The 25,281-nt window shown below is 43.4% G+C and overlaps 2 protein-coding genes across 4 annotated transcripts in view; one reads left to right on the top strand and one right to left on the bottom strand.

Moving 5' to 3' along the window:
• Nucleotides 1-12,778, bottom strand: part of LOC126258817 (calpain-A) — a 668,101-nt gene extending 655,323 nt beyond the window's left edge. For both annotated transcript variants that reach the window (XM_049955671.1, XM_049955674.1), the window contains exon 1: nucleotides 12,663-12,778. In XM_049955671.1, the coding sequence (XP_049811628.1) occupies nucleotides 12,663-12,754 (92 nt within the window). In that variant the 5' untranslated portion in view covers nucleotides 12,755-12,778. The remainder of the gene's footprint in view (nucleotides 1-12,662) is intronic.
• LOC126258780 (transmembrane channel-like protein 7) overlaps nucleotides 1-25,281 on the top strand; it is a 249,103-nt gene that overhangs the window by 111,248 nt on the left and 112,574 nt on the right. The window lies entirely within an intron of this gene.

Here is a 25,281-nt window from a genome sequence, read left to right as displayed (position 1 = left end):
AGGATTTTACAAGAACAACGTCCTCATTCTTCCAAACATTCTCATTGCAGTGACCTGCATAATATTAAACTTTCACATGGCTGGACGTTTTACTGTCCTAGCAGCGCACATCTGAATTCGTTCGATGTCGACTGTCATAAACGGACTCTAAAAGACCAGTGACATAGGACAGGTCGGCATGGAAGAATTTAAGATAATCATCGTTGGTTAGTAAGACCTGACATCATCCGGTGACGGAGACAAGCGATCTGTTTTGTAAAAAGTTATACATTTTTAAGACATCCAGATCGCAGTACTACATTACTTTATAACTGAATACTAGCTTTGGTTGCAAGATAACCACCTTCAGATCGCTCATACTAGAGCTTCTGCGTCTATGAACACTGTAAGCTACAACGCCAACATCGGAAAGTGTATCTCGACAAAAGCTCACTAATGAGCCAAGCTGTCAAAACCGTGTTGGTTATACCAGCTAGGCTATAGAGTACATTCTGAACCATGTATATTAAAAAGTGTACCTGAGTACAACGTTACACATCATCATAAACATGTCAATGATAAAATTATGACAGTTAAAAATTGGTCAAAGCATTTTTTCACGGTTTGAAAATGTCAGAACACTACCCCTTGTGTAATTAACAGTCTACTGAAAGCTTGCTTAATTAGTGAACTAGTGCCTAGATACACTCCAGACGTTGACGTTGTAGTCTGCAGTGTACCTAAACACAAAACCTCTAGCATGTGTTATCTCAGGACGGTCGTCTAGCAACCAAATCTAATAATCAGTAGTGTGTTATTGCGATCAATATAAGTTGAAATCTTCATACGACTGAACTTCAGACCAACAAAAGTTGTCTTATATTGTACATTGACTTCCTAACTCGAGAACAATTGCGTTCTTCGTTGGGAGGCAGTGGCGAGGACGTATCTTAACTTTATTTTTGTTATATAAGAATCTAAATATTTAAAGGAAAGTATAATATATAGTAAAGTTGTGTTGCATGTTTTATTTATGCCTATGTTAGCAAATGAAGCGATACTGTAATAAGTTGTAAGCCAGCCATTGTTACTACCAGCTGTTTTGTTTCCTTTTTTCACCTCACTTCAAAGCTATTATTATTATTATTAGACAACAGAATGTTCACTGGATGTTCGTTCTAGTGTTTACATGGGCTAAGATTGGTTCAAATGGCTCTGAGCACTATGCGACTTTACTTCTGAGGTCATCAGTCGCCTAGAACTTAGAACTAATTAAACCTAACTAATCTAAGGACATCACACACATCCATGCCCGATGCAGGGGATTCGAACCTGCGACCGTAGCGGTCGCTCGGCTCCGGACTGTAGCGCCTAGAACCGCACGGCCACTCCGGCAGGCCATGGGCTAAGAGTTTCAGTTGCTTTTCATAGTGTATCGACAAATACTCTAAAGTAATTTTCATTCCGCATTCGCTCTTTCAGATGGTACAGTAGGCACACACCACGTGAGATGATGATAAATACGAAACATTTGTTTAGCACTTCTTTTACGTGCAATCCGGAAAAATATTCACTTTTCGCAGCATAAATACTCATACACTTCACTACTTGACTTTTTGCATTTATACAGAGGGACTTCAAACCATGGATACAGATGTAGTACTTCACTCCAACCACTGAGAAAATCATGCTGGCAATGTAATTTTCACGGCAGTTGGAGGAAGCACTACATCTGTCTCCATGATCTGAAGGGGCCGGTGACGGCGGTAACCGGTAATTTTTTACTGAAATAGTGAGTGACTGTGCCGGAAAATTGACTACTTTCATAACGAGCATCTGAACAGTCACCGACGTCTCCGGTACGATCGACATTCTTTCCAAGTCGAGGAGTCTGTGACGCCCGCCTATCCTGTGGAGATGGCCGGGAAACTTACTGTGATGGAAGTGCGTCGTTATGATGAACGGGGGACCCACCAGAAATACAGGCACCGCAACGAACTTGTGACGTCACACTAGTCGGCTTGTCCTCACTTCGCGAACGCTCGGCTCCTTGCATGACCCACGGGAAATCAATGTGTGATTGGAAAGATACCCCCTAAAGGACATAACTACATCGTGCAATGTCGAAAGCTTGCATGCTTTTAAACGCGCAGTCAAGAATTATTGCACTTGTCTGAAATAGTTACTTGCTCCCTACCGGAAACGGCTGCTGGTACTCGTTAAGACCTACAGTGTCACGTGCTGTGACTTACGCGCCACGTCCTATGTTTGCCGTGGGCCTCTGATGAACGTTAAGGTGCCACCTCCCGCGTATCCAGTCCGAAAAGTTCGGGGAGAAGCGGCCGGGGGCGAAGTAGGGGAGGGGTACACTGCACAGTTTTAACGAGAATGTGGTCGTTGTTCAATACGGTCAGATGTGGAAAACAAGCTGACCGTTTTTGTCACCTTCACTTTGCAGCGAAATCACAAGTTTCCTCGAAAGATAACGCCCCTCTATTCGCCCACTTAAATATCTGACGTTAATTGTTCTCCTGTCCTGCTTCCGAGTGCTTTGAGATAACCGGCTCTTTGGGTATCGTCGGGATTTCGTATGTTTCGCGCAATGAGAGAGATGTATCCTTTTAGTTGTTGGTGCAGTTTCGACTCAGCTAATTCAGATTGTCGGCTCCGTCGCTTTCTAAGAGTGATAAATTTCCTCTGCAGAAATTAAGATGAATTACCTAATTTAAAAGTTACTTCTGGGACAAATGACTTAATCACTTTCTGTTCATGAATCAGACGAACAAGTCGGGAGCTTCTGATTCCTAACATGGACGTGTGGGCATGCGAGAATTCTCGCGTAACAAGAGTACAAGGATATCAGTATCGTTTGGCAGTAAACATTTAGTGTTTCTAGTGGACAGTCAGTTGCTCGGGCCGCACGTTCCACATAGCCTGACTGGCAGAGTGTATCGACGGTTTTTGGAACACGAATTGGTTGCTCTGCTTCATGAAGTCCCACTCGCTTCACGAACCAACTTACGGTTTATGCATGGCGTTGCCCCTACACATTTCAGTCGGGAGGCAAGAGAGTATCTCAAGTGTTGTGTATCCCGATAAGTGGGTAGGCCGTGCAGGACAAGTTGCTTGGCCCGCCAGATCTCCAGAACTTTAACCCCGATGGACTTCTACCTTTGCGCCCGTCTCATGGAACTCGCGTGTGGTTTTGCGACTGAGAATGCAGCACAACTACAGAAGGGAACTGAAAATGACAACTGAAAATGCCTGTGCAACCGTGCAGAATGAGATGAACGGAGCCTGCAACATTTCGATTGCGGGACTCGTCGAGTATGTCACTATCTTCATCTACATGAGCATCATTTTGAACATGTTCTGGGGTAAATGACAGTACATAGTTGGCTTGAATTTCGGAGCCCTTCGTGTCGTTTCTTTCTGAGAAGAATTAATTTTGTGTTGTTTCTGTTGCACTTGTGCTCACTGCTCTACTGCATAACTCTGAATTAAAGTAATTAGACACAAAACTTTATTTAACATTTTATTCTTATTTTGATTCAAACATTACACCCACGAACTGTGTACATTTACTTTTAAATCGCTAAGAATTAATTTCGTCTTATTTCTGTTATGCTCCTGAACCCTACTCTACTGCATATCTCGGAAATAAAGCAATTTCAGATAACACATTTTTTAACATTTTAGTCTTTCTTGATGTATTCACTACACCCACGAAGTGTGTACAGTTATTTTTCAATAACCCTGTATGATACATGCATGGTAATAGAAGATGCGAAATCATGAGCCCCAGTACTTGGGAGAAATGGAATCTGCCATGAAATGCATCAAAGACATAAAGTCCACTACTGGACTGGAACGTCTCATATTTCGTTACGTTTAATTCAATTTATCTCTAAATAATGCTCCTGTCCGTTAATAAATACTTAATGCTGGTTATGGGTAATACCAGTGATTGCAAGGATTAAGCAGATAACTTCTATCTTAATATCTCCTCTAATATGGTGGTAGTTTGCGTGTTGGGACGTATCCTACCATGGTCATGAGGAGCCGAGAGGAGAGCACAGGTCTAGGGCAGTGACTGTGGAGCTCCCTCGGGAGCACCGCCCAGCTGTCAGTAGAGAGAGCGCGGGGGGACGCAGCCTGTCCGGTCGCCGAAAGAAGCCGTGAGGCGCGCATCGTTATTGTCAACCTGCCCATCGGCGCATGCGCGTTTCTCCGCTAGCCACACCCTGCGCGGTTTTGGGTCAGATTTCTAACTAAAGATATGGTATAAAGAGTCGTAACGAAAACCTAGCCCTGTGCGGCATATTACCGTTTCACAAGCCGAACCATTTGATCAAAGCATAGTTCTCCAAATGCTCGCTTCTTAGAAGGCTCTGGATAGGGAGCCCAGTCGTGGGACTCGACACGCCTGTGCTTCGTTAAGGAATTCTTTCTCTTTGCAAGGGTGGTGTGCCGACATTTTGACTCCGCTCCACGAGGGGTGAACAGCTTCACGTATAGAAAATGCGGAAAGAGATTTCGTTGGGTACTCTGAAAAATGTTACAGAGAGTGGGAGGCAGGAAGCCACTTCTCAGCATATCGACTGCGGGAGATCAGCGTATTGGCTGGAGTATTGAAGACTTAACTAAAGAGGAGGAGCTTTGCACTAATTTGTTTACAAACAGTGTATGGGGAAGGCACGTAAGGAAGGTACACTAAAATATTGTTGAAAAAAATTCATTATTATTAACGAATTAAGTACTTTTTTGTACCTGATACTTTAGAATTTATCAAATTTTGTAGAAAATTCTTTCTCCTAGGCGATAGTAATAATTTTTCAATGTCTCTCGGAAAAATTTAACACCTAAGCTACAAAAAGAAAGTAGTTACAAAAAAACTGAGCAGAAAGTGAAGCAGTCTTCTTTTTTGAAAGAACAGAGTTACATTAATTCTGAACTTTTTTCAAATGTAGCTACTGTGATTTATGCCGTTAGCATAATAAATCCTTATTAGGCAGGTCCAGTAGCACATTTTTCCTTTCATTAACTATTCTTGTCCAACCAAATACCTGTTCTTTCTCTAATGATCTTAAACTGTAATCTACTTTCCTTTCTTTACTGTCGACGTTCAGCTGGGTGAAAGCAATCCAACAGCATCCTCATATGAGAAGTCTGTTGATGCAAACATGCTACATGTTTCGTCCAGTTCATATTTTTACATCCCCCTGTATTTTCGCATTTTACTATTCCTCACATAATTCCAGTATTAAATGGATTACGAAACTCGTCGGTTCCGCAGAAAATACAAGAATCAATACTCTTGGATATCAACATAGTCAACCGTACTTGAATTAAGTAGTTTTGTAGTCCAAAGTACACCAACTAATGCGGGTGCGGGAATGTACCTCACGAGATTCATTCGTAGATGCGTGAGACTGAATAAATACCGACGGTACACAAAGAGTCGTTTATCTCAAAAGCGCTCAAAAACAGAACAGCATATCCTTTACTATCAGATACTTAACTTAAGCCACGTAAATAAACAAAGAGGGCTTATCTTTAGCGAAAACTTGTAATTTCGTTGCCACAGTGAAGAAAAAAAATACACTCCTGGAAATGGAAAAAAGAACACATTGACACCGGTGTGTCAGACCCACCATACTTGCTCCGGACACTGCGAGAGGGCTGTACAAGCAATGATCACACGCACGGCACAGCGGACACACCAGGAACCGCGGTGTTGGCCGTCGAATGGCGCTAGCTGCGCAGCATTTGTGCACCGCCGCCGTCAGTGTCAGCCAGTTTGCCGTGGCATACGGAGCTCCATCGCAGTCTTTAACACTGGTAGCATGCCGCGACAGCGTGGACGTGAACCGTATGTGCAGTTGACGGACTTTGAGCGAGGGCGTATAGTGGGCATGCGGGAGGCCGGGTGGACGTACCGCCGAATTGCTCAACACGTGGGGCGTGAGGTCTCCACAGTACATCGATGTTGTCGCCAGTGGTCGGCGGAAGGTGCACGTGCCCGTCGACCTGGGACCGGACCGCAGCGACGCACGGATGCACGCCAAGACCGTAGGATCCTACGCAGTGCCGTAGGGGACCGCACCGCCACTTCCCAGCAAATTAGGGACACTGTTGCTCCTGGGGTATCGGCGAGGACCATTCGCAACCGTCTCCATGAAGCTGGGCTACGGTCCCGCACACCGTTAGGCCGTCTTCCGCTCACGCCCCACCATCGTGCAGCCCGCCTCCAGTGGTGTCGCGACAGGCGTGAATGGAGGGACGAATGGAGACGTGTCGTCTTCAGCGATGAGAGTCGCTTCTGCCTTGGTGCCAATGATGGTCGTATGCGTGTTTGGCGCCGTGCAGGTGAGCGCCACAATCAGGACTGCATACGACCGAGGCACACAGGGCCAACACCCGGCATCATGGTGTGGGGAGCGATCTCCTACACTGGCCGTACACCACTGGTGATCGTCGAGGGGACACTGAATAGTGCACGGTACATCCAAACCGTCATCGAACCCATCGTTCTACCATTCCTAGACCGGCAAGGGAACTTGCTGTTCCAACAGGACAATGCACGTCCGCATGTATCCCGTGCCACCCAACGTGCTCTAGAAGGTGTAAGTCAACTACCCTGGCCAGCAAGATCTCCGGATCTGTCCCCCATTGAGCATGTTTGGGACTGGATGAAGCGTCGTCTCACGCGGTCTGCACGTCCAGCACGAACGCTGGTCCAACTGAGGCGCCAGGTGGAAATGGCATGGCAAGCAGTTCCACAGGACTACATCCAGCATCTCTACGATCGTCTCCATGGGAGAATAGCTGCCTGCATTGCTGCGAAAGGTGGATATACACTGTACTAGTGCCGACATTGTGCATGCTCTGTTGCCTGTGTCTATGTGCCTGTGGTTCTGTCAGTGTGATCATGTGATGTATCTGACCACAGGAATGTGTCAATAAAGTTTCCCCTTCCTGGGACAATGAATTCACGGTGTTCTTATTTCAATTTCCAGGAGTGTATTAACTTAATTTCTGCATTTGTACCTCTTCCACCTACATGACTATCAAGAGCTCAGATAGTAAACCAGTCCTAAGCGATGAAGGGAAAGCCGAAAGATGGAAGGAGTATATAGAGGGCCTATACAAGGGCGATGTATTTGAGGGCAATATTATGGAAGTGGAAGAGGACGTAGATGAAGATGAGATGGGAGATATGATACTGCGTGAAGAATTTGACAGAGCAATGAAAGACCTAAGTCGAAACAAGGCCGCGGGAGTAGACAATATTCCGTTAGAACTACTGATAGCCTTGGAAGAACCAGCCATGACAAAACTCCTTCATTTGGTGGGCCAGATGTATGAGACAGGCGAAATACCCTCAGACTTCAAGAAGAATATAATAATTCCAATTCCAAATAAAACAAGTGCAGACAGGTGTGAAAATTACCGATCAATAATTTCATAGCCGGCCACTGTGACCGAGCGGTTCTAGGCGCTTCAGTCCGGAACCGGGCTCCTGCTACGGTCGCAGGTTCGAATCCTGCCTGGGGCATGGATGTGTGTGATGTCCTTAGGTTAGTTACTGTAGGTTTAAGTAGTTCTAAGTCTAGGGGACTGATGACCTCAGATGTTAAGCCAATAGTGCTTAGAGCCATTTGAACCATTTGAATAATTTCATAAGTCATGATTGCAAAATATTAATACGAATTCTTTACAGACGAATGGCAAAACTGGTAGAAGCCGAACTCGGGGAAGATCAATTTGGATTCCGTAGAAATGTAGAAATACGCGAGGCAATACTGATCCTACGATATATCTTAGAAAATAGGTTAAGGAAAGGCAAACCTACGTTTCTAGCATTTGTAGACATATAGTTTTTGACGATGGTAACTGGAACACTCTCTTTCAAATTCTGTAAGTGGCATGGGTAAAATGCAGGAAGCGAAAGGTTATTTACAGTTTTTACAGAAACCAGAGGGCAGTTACAAGAGTCGAGGGGCACGAAAGGGAAGCAGTGGTTGAGAAGGGAGTGAGACAGGGTTGTAGCCTATCCCCGATTTTATTCAATATGTACATTGAACAAGCAGTAAAGGAAACAAAAGAAAAATTTAGGGTACGAAGTAAAATCCAAAGAGAATAAATAAAAACCGTAAGGTTTGCCGATGACATTGTAATTCAGTCAGAGACAGCAAAGGACTTCAAAGAACAGTTGAACGGAATGGACCCTGTCTTGAAAGGAAGATATAATATGAACATCAACAAAAGCAAAACGAGGATACTGGAAGTTAATCGAATTAAATCAGGTGATGCTGAGGGAATAAGATTGGAAAATGAGACACTTAACGTAGTAGATGAGTTTTGCTATTTGGGCAGAAAAATAACTGATTATTGTCGAGTTAGAGAGAATATAAAATGTAGACTGGCGATGGCAAGGAAAGCGTTTCTCAAGAAGAGAAATTTCTTAAAATCGAGTATAGATTTAAGTGTCAGGAAGAAAGTATTTGTATGGAGTGTAGCCATGTCTGGATGTGAAACATGGACGATAAACAGTTTAGACAAGAAGAGAATATAAGCTTTCGAAATGTGGTGCTACAGAAGAATGCTGAAGATTAGATGGCTACATCATGATACTGAATAGATTTGGAGAGAAGAGGAATTTGTTGAACAACTTGACTAGAAGAAGGGGTCGGTTCGTAGGACATGTTCTGAGGCATCAATGGATCACCAATTTAGTGCTAAAGGGAAGTGAAGAGGGTACAAACTGTAGAGGGAGACCAAGAGATGAATACGCTAAGCAGATTCAGAAGGATGTAGGTTGCAGTAGTTACTGGGAGATGAAGAGGCTTGAACAGAGCTGCTTCAAACCAGTCTTTGGACTAAATATCACAACAATAACAACAACAACATGTGTCTCTTAAAGAAAGGCAATAATTTTGTTAAAATCTATGTTTTCATATAGCCACTCTTTCCTGAACGTACTTGAACAGAATTCACTAATGAACTTTCTGTTCTTGAGCTTTTGTACGTTCTGGCGAATCTAATACGCCTTATCTGATAGTTGGGGCCATCGGGATCATTCGCTACACTATTTACCAACGGACTTTCTGTGATTCCTTGAATAACTTTCTTAGGATCTGACTCCCTTCGTCTCTTTCACTCCATCTCTTTCGCTTTGGCTAATCAAACTTAGAAAGAGGCTATCGACGAAAGACACTCAAGACTTGATCCGATTAGAGTTTCATCTCCTTCGCGTATGAAGTACACATCCCTATTATCCTCGCATTGAATCTCTATCTGGCAACTGCTTCATTACTTGATTTGTGTGATAATATCTCCTGAAATATCGCCAGATGAATATTACATGTTTAATGGTTGTGATTCGTTCCTCTGACTGCCTAAGTGCCAACGACGGAATGAAACAATATCGGACCTTTCCACCTATTTGAATGTTTTACATTAAATTTAGTCGGTATACGGAATACGGTTTGAATACAGTTGTGGCTACAGAATATGTATTGCCCAGCCACATGAGATCTTAAGTGAACAGAAGATCTTGGTAATAACGACACTGTTTTAGTCTGTTGGCCATGAAAGATCTGACATTCCGCTGATGTTATTTGTGTTCAAAAACACTGCACTGAAAAAATGAAAACTGATGAGCGAGTGTATCTGTTAAAGTTTTGAGACTGGCTGCTTGTCTGTTTGCTCTAAAGTTATATGAAGACCATGATGTAACTAACAGTGTCTGAGAACAGCATTCGATGTTATTACCTATTTAGTAGTCGCCTATAATGCACTCCACTGGTTAATCTATTCTCTGAAACCAGCCAAAATGAAGAGGAAAATTTTTGTCAAGCCTCTCTATGCCTTAATAATTTAGATAGTGCGTATATCTGCAGTAATGCAACGCTTGTGTAATAGCATCTACCAGATTTTTACGCAAACAATGCTGCGAACTCTTATTTATTTAAATAAGCTGCTCTTTGCTCATTTTTATTGATAATGTGCGAATTTTTAGGGTTTGTTATTACGATCACGACGAAATGATATGTACGAGAAATATTCTTCTCCGCTTCTAACTACGTGAACTGCCAAGTTTCGCAACAGTATGAGTAATGTCAACAGCCTAAGCGTTCCCTCATCAAGGTTAAGATTTACAAGAGAGGAGAACTTTCTCTGACGCAAATGCTGGTAGTATTCTCTATATGTACAGTGTAAAGAAGCATGACAGTCCGTATTATGAGACTGCAAGATTTCCCGCTGAAGCCCCGACACTTGGCCTCTGCGCGAAAGAGATCTTCGCTTTTCTGACTGCAAATCAAGAACATCTACTTATTCACCAGCCTCTTTCACCGCATCGCTCTCGTCTTACAGCCCACTGTTGCAAACTGTGTTCATAAACGAATGTTGTACGGTGTAGACAGATTTTGTACAAACTCATAACTCACGTCCGTAGTTCTGCGAAAGAGCTGTAGCAAAGCTACATACAGGTTTTGCTTCACTGTCGTCTCCTAAAATCATCTGTTTACAAATCGAGAGTCACGATACCAGTAAATTTTAGACTAATGAAGTAAATATGCAAAGGCTCTCTAGGAAAAGATCTTGCGTTATTTCGAGTCAGCAAGCTACAGATGCGGCAAGGTTGGTAATTGGTGTTTACTGAGAGCTCCCCTCATCTTTATGTATGGTCTCTGTGATTTTCCTAATACTCTACGAAGGTCTGTCAAAGTGTGCTACCGGCAGTGCAGAGTTAAACAACGACGTACAAGAAGTGGAAATGTTGTAGAGTGGAAAGGCTGAAATTAGCAACAAATCGTGAAATATGTGGCACATGTATTTAAAATAATCTGACATGCTCACAACCTTCAGCAGCTTCTAATCCAGAAGACATACATCACAGCTGAGAGAAAGAAATGTGGTAACGCAACAGAATGTTGTCTGTTGTTGGTAAACTGGAACTGAAGGATCATAAAGCCTAGTTTGGTGACATATCGTTACAACTATATTGAATTCCTGTTATAGAATTATCGATAAATCTGTCACAAAATCTTGTGTTCTTCGTTTCTACACATCATTTCCCCGTATCAAAATATCCGGTTGGGTCTGGATGGGGTATAGTACCTTCGTATCTTATAAAGAGCAGTCGTTAGCGTATCAGATGTCGTACGTGTGCTCTGGTGTCCAAGATGGGGAAATAGTTTCGAGTGAGAAATTAGATTAGATACTAGTTTTGTTCCGTAGATACGCAGTGAGGAGGAACTCAGGGATATAGAAAATGTCATAAAAGAAGACACATAATACATGTGCGCGAGTAGACTCTTCCGGCGTATAATACTGATGAAAAGCTCTCGGACCTCCAGCCGGACACCAGCGTTAAGATGCCGCTATGTTTCGACGAGCGTCATACTCAACATCTTCTGGAAAAATTCGGACATAAAAATTATGAGTATAACAGAAGTCGAAACGTTGCTGCGTCTTAACGCTGCCGCCCGGCTAGAAACCGGAGAACTTTAGTCTATATGTTTACAAAAAAAAGATTCTAATATCTCTTTCCCAGATCATAAGTGAAATGGTTCTCATTGACGTGGACTAAATCAAAAAATCTTAAACAAATTTTCATTTAAGAGGTAACAATATACTCGTCAAAAACCGTCTAAATAAACAGTATATTAACGTGCATATATTGATTCTTAGGCAAGCATCAAACAGAAAAATCAGTTTACAACACTTATTTTCATTGATCACATTATTGTACTGAAGATGTGCTAAAGTCATATCTTATGTAACACTTATTTGATATTATTAATGCTATATACATCAATCGGTTTAGTAAGAAACTCGTCAATGGAGTAAAAGAAGTTGGCTACCATTAATTTCTTTAGGCTCCTCTAAAAGTGAACATTATTAGTAGCTGAACTTTTTACGACTGCTGGCAAGTTATTGAAAACGCGTGTTTCTGAATAATGGGTACATTTCCGGACAAAAGTAAGTGACTTACATCTTTATGAAGATTATTCTTATTTAGAGTATTGATTCAGTGTGTGTGTTTTTGGTTTAGAAAAAAAATATGTGTATATTAATCATGACAAAGTTCATAAAGGAATAAAGTTATTGGAAAGTAGTAGAGATCCTTAAACAACCTTATGCAGGACGCTATCGAGTTGACGAACAAAGAATTCGTATTACACTCTTTTGGACTCGGAAATGTTAGTTAGGCTTCATGCGTTACCTCAGAAATTGATCCCGTACGACATTACGGAATGAAAGTAGGCGAAGTATTTTAACTTATTTGTTTTTATATTATTTAATAGGAAGTGAACAGAAGGTTTTGTTACTTTGTGAAAATTATGTGGCCCAAAGTTGCCCTGGTTAGGTTAGGTTAGTGTTTTTTAACGTCCCGTCGACAACGAGGTCATTAGAGACGGAGCACAAGCTCGGGTTAGGAAAGGATGGGGAAGGAAATCGGCCGTGCCCTTTCAAAGGAACCATCCCGGCATTTGCCTGAAACGATTTAGGGAAATCACGGAAAAAAGTTTCCCTGCTACTAAGGTGAAGAAGCGATCGTAGAATGTAGTCTAGTTTTCTGGTAATGTGTGCTGTTATGATTAAGCATTACCGACAAAATGGAATGCTACGGTGTGTGAGTAGATGGTTTGCAGTGCAGCGTAAGTACACACCTGCTCCGGCGGAAGTGGTCGAGGTGGTTGCGGATGAGGTCCGCGGGCGAGTCGTGGAAGTAGTGGTGATAGTAGTGTCCCGAGCCCGGCATGGCGGCAGATGTGGCGGCTGAGGAGACGCGCCGAGCACTGAACACTTTTAGACACGGCGCCGCCGCCGCTGCCGGCGTCGCCGCCGCCGACGCCGACGCTGCCGACGCCGACGCTACGCTGGCAGAGCGGTGCTGAGAGCTGGTCGTCGCCGCAGGGACGCCTGCGGGGGGTCGCCACAGCGGCTGTGAGCACTCCCAGCCAGAAAACGTTTTGTTAGGACTTTTCAATGAAATTGTGTTTTTGTTAAGTTGGTACGAATTGTACCCCCTCCTTTTTCTTGTACCTTTGTCTCACATCAATGGGGGTCGGCATGGGTATCAACGCATCTCACAAAGTTAATTAAAGAGGTAGTGGTTACCCTTCCTGTCGGCACCACATTACTCCCTGGGATGGAATCTGTGCACCCCAATAGTCTGCGTTTAGTCTGTTTCATGTGAAAGTGTCTGAAAGTTTTCTTAATGTTTGGGAAGCGTGTTATTCAGGCGGGACTTGGGTATCAGCCCGGTATTCACCGAGTCGGAAGTGGAAAAGCGCCTAAAAACCGCATGCAGGTTGGGCAGCACACCAGTTATCATCGTTCATCCGCCTGGCAAATTCGATCCCGCTCCGGCACAACTCCCCGGAAGAGGCGCTTTCTACATCTACATGATTACTCTGCAATTCACATTTAAGTGCTTGGCAGAGGGTTCATCGAACCACAATCATACTATCTCTCTACCATTCCACTCTCGAACAGCGTGCGGGAAAAACGAACACCTAAACCTTTCTGTTCGAGCTCTGATTTCTCTTATTTTATTTTGATGATCATTCCTACCTATGTAGGTTGGGCTCAACAAAATATTTTCGCATTCGGAAGAGAAAGTTGGTGACTGAAATTTCGTAAATAGATCTCGCCGCGACGAAAAACGTCTTTGCTGTAATGACTTCCATCCCAACTCGCGTATCATATCTGCCACACTCTCTCCCCCCGTACGTGATAATACAAAACGAGCTGCCCTTTTTTCACCCTTTCGATGTCCTCCGTCAATCCCACCTGGTTGGTTCAAATGGCTCTGAGCACTATGCGACTTAACTTCTGAGGTCACCAGTCGCCTAGAACTTAGAACTAATTAAACCTAACTAACCTAAGGACATCACACACATCCATGCCCGAGGCAGGATTCGAACCTGCGACCGTAGCGGTCACGCGGTTCCAGACTGAAGCGCCTTTAACCGCACGGCCACACCGGCCGGCAATCCCACCTGGTAAGGATCCCACACCGCGCAGCAATATTCTAACAGAGGACGAACGAGTGTTATGTAAGCTGTCTCTTTAGTGGACTTGTTGCATCTTCTAAGTGTCCTGCCAATGAAACGCAACCTTTGGCTCGTCTTCCCCACAATATTATCTATGTGGTCTTTCTAACTGAAGTTGTTCGTAATTTTAACACCCAGGTACTTAGTTGAATTGACAGCGTTGAGAATTGTACTATTTATCGAGTAATCGAATTCCAACGGATTTCTTTTGGAACTCATGTGGATCACCTCACACTTTTCGTTATTTAGCGTCAACTGCCACCTGCCACAACATACAGCAATCTTTTCTAAATCGCTTTGCAACTGATACTGGTCTTCGGATGACCCTACTAGACGGTAAATTACAGCATCATCTGCGAACAACCTAAGAGAACTGCTCAGACTGTCACCCAGGTCATTTATATAGATCAGGAACAGCAGAGGTCCCAGGACGCTTCCCTGGGGAACACCTGATATCACTTCAGTTTTACTCGATGATTTGCCGTCTATTACTACGAACTGCGACCTTCCTGACAGGAAATCACGAATCCAGTCGCACAACTGAGACGATACCCCATAGGCCCGTTAGCATGATTAGAAGTTTAACACGCACTACTACCCGGGCGATTTGAATTGGTACAAGGTACACAATAACAGAGGATACTTTCCATTGTTATTGGTGGTTCTTCCCGTTCCAGTCGCGTATGGAGCGCGAGAAAAGACTGACCGGTCAAATTCCTCTGCATGTGCTGTAACTAGTCTAAGCTTCAATCATGTCTTCGGCGTCCCTGTGGGAGATGTAAGTATCTGTAGCACATTCCTAGATTTCTTAAGGCTGGTTCTTGAAACTTTGTAAGTAGACTTCAAGGGGCTAGTCTGCATCTATTATTCAAGCGTCTGCCAACAGATTTTTTCAGCATCTCCGCGACATTCTCCTGTCTACACAAACCTGTAATCATTCATGCTGCCCTGCTTTGTATACCTTGAATATCCCCTGTTAGTTTGATTTGGAGCGCGTCACTCACATCTGAGCGATATTCTAGGATGGGTGTTTCAAAAACGTTCATCCTACTTCACAGGACTACGTTTTCCACACGAATTAAGTCAGAAACTTGAGGTAAATGTTAACTTCCACGTAGGACTAGAAAATTTTTATTTTCAAAAGGACGGTCCGATTTTATTAGGGTATGTATCTCTCACATGCATGCACATACTGTCTCTCGGTACTTTTTATAATTAAGTTTAGGGTCTAAGTTTTCATTTACCTTTGAGACATGTTCCATCGATGAGGCAACTCATAATACAGAAAGGCCCTTGCATGGAGGTGTTCCTGAATTGCACGTGCTGAAACGGAGAACGCAAGACGCCTTTCGTTGTCGTGTTCTTGCCATCTCGACTTGACGCACATTGGATGCGAAACGAGCGCTCGAGTGAGATAGCTGCAGCAGCTACGTGAACCGACAACTTACAACTGACACCACAGTAAGCATCTAATTTCAGTGCGTAATCTATCTTTTCGATATACGTTCCAAGCCTTGCTAAATATTTCCGTATAATGTGAAATTTAAAATTTTCCCGGCGAACTAAATATTCAAAAGGATTTCGGGCTTGCAGCCAGTCGTCGTTAGCTTCCATATCGTGGATGGACGCTAACGACGACTGGCTGCAAGCCCGAAATCATTTTAAATATTTCCGTATAGCTTACACCTACTTTTCTGAGAATTTCGAACACCTTGTACCATTTTACGTTGTCTAACACTTTCTCTAGGTCGAGAAGTCCTATGAACGCTTTATCTTCTGCATTTAACATCGGACTTCTTCTTACACTTTTAATGTTGACACCTTTTCTTTTAACTTCACCGAAGGTATTCTTCACTTTGCTATATGTGGGACGGAAAGAGAAAAGGGACCTCTTGCTACAAAAAATGTTCTATAGTGTCTAAAATAGCCATTTTCTTTTTTTTTTATTACGATGGTTTACTTCATTCCGTACACGCCATTATCTATTTGAAGTTTGTTTGAATCTAACAGAAGCCAATAATATCATTAAAAGTAGACGATATCGGTCTTCTCAAAGCGGACCTCTTGTAATCATGGGGGAATAACACTGGCCTGACAAAAGGCTCCTTTTCAAAATCTCGTAGCTGTGCATACAGTGCTTCAGAAAATAGCGTCTCCTATATTTTAGAGGCATTTTAAGAAACTTCTTTTGTATAAAAGAAGTAGATTTTGTTATTACAATAAAGCCAAACAAGACAACTGGTGCTTTTTATATTAGAGTTATAAATACCTACGGATGTTGCCAACTTGAAATGGTCATGACATCAAATAAAATTACCAATACTTCACAAAAAGGGAACTTCACAGGGTTCACTAATTTCTCTCAATTTGGGGCCAATTTACTTGGTTTTGAACTTAAGTACACTGTAATGTCCTGTAGATCTGAAGCGTGTAACAACATAATATGTTGTGTCAACTTAAAAAACCTTGTACCATCAGGCAAAGGACATTTTAAGGGTAATATATACGCAGAATTTTTTTCCCAAATACGTCCAGTTAAATAAGGTAATAAAGTGAAACTTAAAAGCTCATTATGTCAATATTCAGCTTGTCATAACCCACTCAAAGTTAGAGATAGAAATCTATTTTTAAAAATAACTTTTTGAGAATTCAGTGCTGAACTGAAAAATTACAGTAACCTAAAATCCAAAATTTTCTACAAGAGGTCCCTTTCCGCTTTTCGTCTCACATATGCTGAATCAGTCCTTCCAGTGACCATTTCTTGTAAGTTTCTTCAGATATTTCCTGTAGCCATTTTGCTTTAGTTTTCCGGCACTTTCTGTTTATTTCATTCCTCAGTGACAATAAGTTGCCGTGTTCTTGTCTGCTACCGAGCATTTTTGTGCTTCTCCCATCGATCTTCTCCCAAGGTTTCCTCGCAGTTACCTTCGCTGTACTTATATTTGTCTCTGACTACCCATTTTAAAGATGTCCATTTTTCTTCAACTGGACTGTGTATTGTGGTACTCATTATGGCAGGAGATACACGCAATCTTCGTGTCAACTTCACATGTGGCAAATACTTTTTGATGTGTGTGTGTGTGTGTGTGTGTGTGTGTGTGTGTGTGTGTGTGTGTGTGTGTGTGTGTGTGTGTGTGGTGCTTTGCACAATATGGTGACGTGCAAATTATGTAAGTGCTGCATATATTTTGGAATATTTGAAAAATACAATCCTGCAACTTCGCAACAAAATCACGCGGCATTCTCGATGGCACCAACACACCAAGAATATTTCGCCACAGTGGAAGAAGAAAAATCGAAAACTGACGATCATGTAAAGTTTATCTGGCAAATCATGTAAACAGCCGTCTGGTGATGAACCTGTCAGTTCGAAGCCGGTTACGGCCTATTTACTTAAATAAATAGCAGTATTAATAGTGGCTGGTTGCTGTCTTCTTCTTTGTAAGAATCAGCCTGCATTAATTGTATACAGCCACGGTCTCACTATGTCAGTATTAGACAAAATAGCATATTTTATCCGCCGACTTCGCGGAAGCGACTTCAGTTAAAATGTTTTCCTTGTGCGGGAATATACATAATCTATATAGGAGTGCAGTTAGTAGACACATGGTTGACGATGAATGGAAGTTTGGGTTTAGCCGTGAAACGAACTCGGATACACTAAGTACAAGGCGACCGCTCGCAAAAAGTGAGAAATCAGTGCTCGAGTCCCAGTCTAGCATAAATTTGCATTGTCGTCATTCCGTTATACAGCAGATGATCGTCTATAATCGCAACTACGAGTACATTTAATGTATTATCATAACGCCTGTAGTCGCCACAGTGCCTGCTCCTTCGAACATTCATACATGTCTGAAGGAGATTGCATCGTACTTCTGAACAGCACAGGCACTGAAATATACTATCCAAATGCAAAGATATACAGTTTCGAACAAACTGCTTGTATTTGGTTATTGTTGTGGTTCTATTTCACAGCAAAGTTGTTTTTCATTCTTCGTATTTTTTTAGATTTACCCTTCCATTCCCTTCAACGGTTGAATGTAAGCTTAGACATGTTTGCAGGTGTACAAGTGGTACAAACCTACAAAACTTTTTTGAACGATTTATGTTGTAGCAGCTAGGGTAAGAAATTGAATCCAGGTGGGAAGTCCGCCAATCGTTAATGATAGTCACAATGAAACTTTAAACACTATAATGTAAAACAAATGTAAAAAATACCATAACTTGAAAAATACTAGAAGTAGAGCATGTTGGTTTGTTATAAAACTTTTACAGCTACATTTACATCTACATAGATATTTCGTAAGCCATGGCACGGTGCATGGCGAAGGGCACCGTGTACCACTACTAGTTATTTCCTTTCCTTTCCATTCGCAAATAGAACGAGGGAAAAACGACTATCTGTGTGGCTCTGTATGAGCAGTAATTTCTCGTATCGTATCTTCGTAATCTTTACGCACAATGTATGATGGCGATAGTAGAATCGTCTGACAGTCAGCTTCAAATGCCGGTTCTCCAAATTTTCTCAGTAGTGTTTCTCGAAAAGAACGTCACCTTCCCTCCAGGATTTCCCATTTGTGTTCCCGAAGCATCTCCGTAACACTTACGTATTGATCGAATCTACCGGTAACAAATCTAGCCCCCCGCCTCTGAATTGATTCGATGTCTTCCGTCAACCCGACCTCGAATGGATCCCAAACACTCGAACAGTACTCAAGAATAGGTCGCACCAGCGTCATATATGCGGTCTCCTATGCGGGTGAACCATTCTTTCCTAAAATTCTCCCAATAAACCAAAATCGACCGTTCGCGTTCCCTACTACAACTCTCTCACATGCACGTTCCATTTCATATCGCTTTCCAACGCTGCGCCCAGATATTTGAATGGAGTGGGGGTGTCACGTAAGACACTAGTAAAGCGGTTGTCAAAAATTACAGGTTTGTTAATCCTACTCATCCGCATTAAGTTATACACTCCTGGAAATTGAAATAAGAACACCGTGAATTCATTGTCCCAGGAAGGGGAAACTTTATTGACACATTCCTGGGGTCAGATACATCACATGATCACACTGACAGAACCACAGGCACATAGACACAGGCAACAGAGCATGCACAATGTCGGCACTAGTACAGTGTATATCCACCTTTCGCAGCAATGCAGGCTGCTATTCTCCCATGGAGACGGTCGTAGAGATGCTGGATGTAGTCCTGTGGAACGGCTTGCCATGCCATTTCCACCTGGCGCCTCAGTTGGACCAGCGTTCGTGCCGGACGTGCAGACCGCGTGAGACGACGCTTCATCCAGTCCCAAACATGCTCAATGGGGGACAGATCCGGAGATCTTGCTGGCCAGGGTAGTTGACTTACACCTTCTAGAGCACGTTGGGTGGCACGGGATACATGCGGACGTGCATTGTCCTGTTGGAACAGCAAGTTCCCTTGCTGGTCTAGGAATGGTAGAACGATGGGTTCGATGACGGTTTGGATGTACCGTGCACTATTCAGTGTCCCCTCGACGATCACCAGTGGTGTACGGCCAGTGTAGGAGATCGCTCCCCACACCATGATGCCGGGTGTTGGCCCTGTGTGCCTCGGTCGTATGCAGTCCTGATTGTGGCGCTCACCTGCACGGCGCCAAACACGCATACGACCATCATTGGCACCAAGGCAGAAGCGACTCTCATCGCTGAAGACGACACGTCTCCATTCGTCCCTCCATTCACGCCTGTCGCGACACCACTGGAGGCGGGCTGCACGATGTTGGGGCGTGAGCGGAAGACGGCCTAACGGTGTGCGGGACCGTAGCCCAGCTTCATGGAGACGGTTGCGAATGGTCCTCGCCGATACCCCAGGAGCAACAGTGTCCCTAATTTGCTGGGAAGTGGCGGTGCGGTCCCCTACGGCACTGCGTAGGATCCTACGGTCTTGGCGTGCATCCGTGCGTCGCTGCGGTCCGGTCCCAGGTCGACAGGCACGTGCACCTTCCGCCGACCACTGGCGACAACATCGATGTACTGTGGAGACCACACACCCCACGTGTTGAGCAATTCGGCGGTACGTCCACCCGGCCTCCCGCATGCCCACTATACGCCCTCGCTCAAAGTCCGTCAACTGCACATACGGTTCACGTCCACGCTGTCGCGGCATGCTACCAGTGTTAAAGACTGCGATGGAGCTCCGTATGCCACGGCAAACTGGCTGACACTGACGGCGGCGGTGCACAAATGCTGCGCAGCTAGCGCCATTCGACGGCCAACACCGCGGTTCCTGGTGTGTCCGCTGTGCCGTGCGTGTGATCATTGCTTGTACAGCCCTCTCGCAGTGTCCGGAGCAAGTATGGTGGGTCTGACACACCGGTGTCAATGTGTTCTTTTTTCCATATCCAGGAGTGTATTTTTCCGCATTTAGAGCTAGCTGCCATTGTCTAAGTTGTCTTGTTCTTACAGTCACTCAACTTTGACACCTTACCATACACCACAACATTATCAGCAAACAGCCGCAGATTGTTGCCCACCCCGTCCGCCAAATCATTTATGTATACAGAGAACAACAGCGGTGCTACCGCACTTCCCTGGGGCACTCCTGGCGGTACCCATGTCTCTGATGAACACTCAACGTCGAGGACAACGTACTAGATTGTATTACGTAAGAAGTCTTCGAGCCACTCACATATTCGTGAATTTATTCCATATGCCCGTCAAGAAACAACGGAATGATCTGAAAGCAAATAAATCACCAGGTCCAGAAGGAATCGCATTTCGGTTTTACAAAAGGTACTCTACAGCATTGGCCCCTTACTTAGTCTGCATTTATCGTGAATCTCTAGCCCAGCACGAAGTCCCAAACGACCGGAAGAAAGCGCAGGTGACTCCAGTACATAAGAAGGGTAAAAGAACGGACATGCAAAATTACAGACCGATACCCCTAACTTCGATTTGCTGCAGAATCGCTGAACATATTCTCAGTTCAAATATATTAAACTTTCTTGTGACTGAGAAGATTATGCCCAAGAATCATCACGGTTTTAGAAAGCATCGCACGTGGAAAATTCAGCTTGCCATGTCATTACATGGTATACTGCGAAATGAAGGGTAACAGACAGATTCCGTATTTCTAGATTTCCAGAAAGCATTTGAAACGTTGTCCCATTGCAGGCACGCGTGCCCTACCCGTTGCTCGTAGAACATCACGACGATGTTCGAGCTCTACCCTTGTTCGGGTCAGCATTGGAGAATCAACACTTCAGGCTGTTTTACAGATTCGTGTACCTATAGTACCAATTTTAAATGCGAACATTTTAGGTTAGGCTTTAACGTGACTGTTACTGACATCGAATGAAACAACAAGTTTACCGTTGCCAGTCACTATGATGTCACTGACAGATGTTGTGTGCATGTGATCCTTCATGTAACTGCACAAAAAGGAATCAAGTTATGTGACATCGAGAGGTCGTGGGGACCATGCGATGGGACCATCGTGACCCATCTACCACTCAGCATATAATTCATGCAGCATGTGGTCAAACTCCAATGTTGCGTTGCACCACCATGCTGGAAGACGATGGACGGCTGCAGCTTTTTGCTCTGTGGTAGTAGGAACTGTTCGTCGAAATAAATATTTCCCATTATGATTTTCTCTGCGATGAGAAATGGACCTACCACCCTATCAAGCATTAAGCTTCGGGTTATCACGAATGGTTCACTTTTTTGTGTGGGTTTTCGGAGCCTAAATCCTAACGTTGTAGCGATTCACATGTCCAGGAATTTGAAATGTGATTTCATATACAAAAGGCACTTTTTTCAGATAGTTATTGCCTGCATCTAAGGAGGTCAGCATGAAACATGCAAATGCATGCTGCAGAGGACAGTCGTATTGCTGCAGTGCTTGAACCATTTGCACTTTCGGTGCAAAAAGGTGTAATTGGTTACATAACACTTTATGAACAGTTGATCTTAACAGTGGAATAAAGCTGAAGTGAGCGTAGTCTGCGATATTGCCAAATTTACTCAAGATGGCGGTTCTTCCTGTGCAGTCCATCCACCTCTTCTCTGTGGTAGGGAGGGGGGGGGGGGTTACATGTGGCAATGCCTCATTGTTAACGTCCCCACCACCGGTCCTCCTCTCTCCCCCACTTCCCCTTCCTCACTTCCTTCCCTCTCCCTCTTTCCCTCCCCCCACTTTGATGGGAGGAAGCCTCAGTCTGTGCTGAAGTGCTACAGAGGAAGGACATAAGGTACTGTCCTAAGAACTGTTCACATTGCAGTGTGTGTTATCCTCGTGGAACAATTTTCTAAATTTGGAGAGGGAAACCACATTAACAATTAATCTTCAGCCTTGGTGCTTTTAATTCAAATAAACACAACTACTTAAAATCGGTGCGACAATGGAAAAACACTTTCGTGAAAAACGTATCTAATGACATGAAATGGGTCCTAAGTTCGAGCAATATATTATTAAGTTATTTAAAATTAATTAAGCTAATTAATTAAATTGCTGGAAAACGTGTTCAATTTACGAGATGTTGGTGTTGGATAGGTAAGAGTTTAATAACTGTATTACCTGTAAGCATACAGCTGAGCACTGTGTCCATAGTTTCATATTAGTTGTTGGAAAGATGATGTAATGGATGAACGTAGGGGGAATACTTTTCAGCAGATAATGGTGAGGCAGCAGGATGGAGTGAGAATGCATTTCACAATCTGGCACTGTTCATTTTTTTGTGTTGCCATTCAATCCACAGTGCAGGAGACAACTTTTCCTATTCAGCTTCCTACACCGAATGAACCAGGGGTGCTTGTCTTGGTGTGTGAGGCTCGACTGAGGTTGCTTGAAATGGGTTTCGTTCCCATCTTTGATCGCGTGTATGTATATGTACACGCGCTGTGTGCTAGTCCAGAATATGAATCGATCAGCAAGTGTATACCTACTGAGGAGCTTGTACACACGTACATGGTAAGAAGATATAGGACAACAAATTGTCACTGAACTGTAGGAAGAGTTGCCTCCTACCGATCTACAAGTAAAACATCTGCTGAGGAAGTTGTACAAACATACATGCATGGTAAGAGGGATCTCTCTGCGTATCATCGACGACAGATTAGAATACGCCTGGAAAACCAGTGTCCCAACTTATCGGGGGAGGAGAGGGAAGGAAGAAAGAAGGTAGCAAGGGAGGTAAGCTGATTAGTCTGTATCCACACATTGAGGTGAACACACATGCACTGCCACCACTCTCTCTTGGCGAGATCTTTTGGGGTTGGTTTTTGCAGTAGTTCTATAAATACAACGATTTTTCTCATTTACCATTGCATATGTCGCATTATGATCTGCTGTTTACGAGTGGTAGTTTTTTCATGACAATTTCGACGTGTAATTAGAGCAGTGAAGCATTTTCCTTAGGTGAGGTAGCGTGTATTGGCCTTCCTACACTTCAGTGATTGTTGGCTGCCCTATCCCTCCTTATATTGTATATATGTGTATGTGTACAAGTTTCCCAGCAGCTGTACACTTGTAGATCATTAGGGGGCAGCTCTTCCTAGATTTCAGTGATAGTTTGCTGCCCTGTCCCTTCTTACTATATATGTATGTGTGTGTACAAGTTCCGCAACAGCTATACACTTGTATATTGGTAGCAGGCAACTCTTCCCACACTTCAGTGACAGTTTTCTGTCCTATCCCTTCTTACCACATACCTGTGTACAAGTTCCTCAGCAGGTATACGCTTGCAGATCGGTAGGAAGCAACGATACTTCCCCACCAGCTTCGAGTGGTATTCTGGACTAGGGCACACAGCGCGGGGTAAATATATATTCACACAATCAGAAAGGGGAACAAAACCCGTTTCAAGCATCCTCAGTTGAGCCTCATGGTGCTGCATGGTGCGAAAACTGGCAATTGACCCTAAATAACTAAAAGTGTGAGGTCATCCACATGAGTGCTAAAAGGAATCCGTTATACTTCGGTTACACTATAAATGAGTCAAATCTAAAGGCCGTTAATTCAGCTAAATACCTAGGAATTATAATTACGAACAACTTAATCTGGAAGGAACACATAGAAAATGTAGTGGGGAAGACTGTGTTTTATTGGCAGGACACTTAAAATGAAACAGATCTACTAAGGAGACTGCCTACACTATGCTTGTCTGTCCTCTTTTAGAATACTGCTGCACGGTGTGGGATCCCTACCAGATAGGATTGACGGAGTACATCGAAAAAGTTCAAAGAAGGGCAGCACGTTTTGTATTATAGCGAAATAGAGAAGAAAGAGTCACTGGGTAGAATTTGGGGTGGACATCATTAAAACAAAGGCGTTTCTCGTTGCGGCGGAATCTTCTCAGAAAGTCCAATCATCAACTTTCTCCTCCGAATGCGAAAATATTTTGTTGACACCGACCTACATAGGGAGAAACGATCACCATGATAAAACAGGGGAAATCGAAGCTCGTACAGAAAGAAATAGGTGTTCGTTCTTTCCGTGCGCTATACGAGATTGGAATAATAGAGAACTGTGATGGTGGTTCAATGAGCCCTCTACCAGACACTTAAATGTGATTTGTAGATATCCATGTAGATTTAGATTCGGTCTTGGATAGTGGAATAGGACGAAGTTGTCTCCTTCACTGAATTGAACGGCCACTTCAAAAAACGCGAACAGCTCTAGCACAGGCAGTAGTCTCTATGAGTTGTGAAATACATCCTCAGTCCATTCTGCTGCCTCAACCTTTATTTGCTGAAAAGTATTCCCCCTACGCTCATCCATTATCTCATCTTTCCAACCATCAAGTACGAAGCTATGGACTCAGTCCTCAGCTGTATGCTTACAGATAATACACTCATTAAACTTCTCTCAGTCCAACACCAACATCTCATCAACTGAACACTTTGTCCAGCAATTTAATTATTTTAATTGATGTTTAAATAAATAAACAATATATTGCTCGAATTTACCACACATTTCATGTTGTGAGATCCGTTTTTTCACGAGAGTGTTTTTCTATCATGCTGCCAATTTTAAGCAGTTGCATTTACTTGAATTTCAACCTTCAAAACTGTAGGATAACTGTCTGTAGGATTTTACCACCAAAATTTAGAAAATTGTTCCAGCAGGATAATACACATATAAATAAATGAACACAATTATCTAGACAGTACCTTATGTTCTTCCTCTCCAGCACCTTAGCACAGAATGAGTCTTTCTGCCACCAATTTACAAAAGATGGAGGGAG

The sequence above is a fragment of the Schistocerca nitens genome, chromosome 1, assembly GCF_023898315.1.
Source record: "Schistocerca nitens isolate TAMUIC-IGC-003100 chromosome 1, iqSchNite1.1, whole genome shotgun sequence".
Classification (NCBI taxonomy): Eukaryota; Metazoa; Arthropoda; class Insecta; order Orthoptera; family Acrididae; genus Schistocerca; species Schistocerca nitens.
Note: the sequence above shows the minus strand (reverse complement) of the source record. Positions and strands in the feature narration are given on the sequence as shown.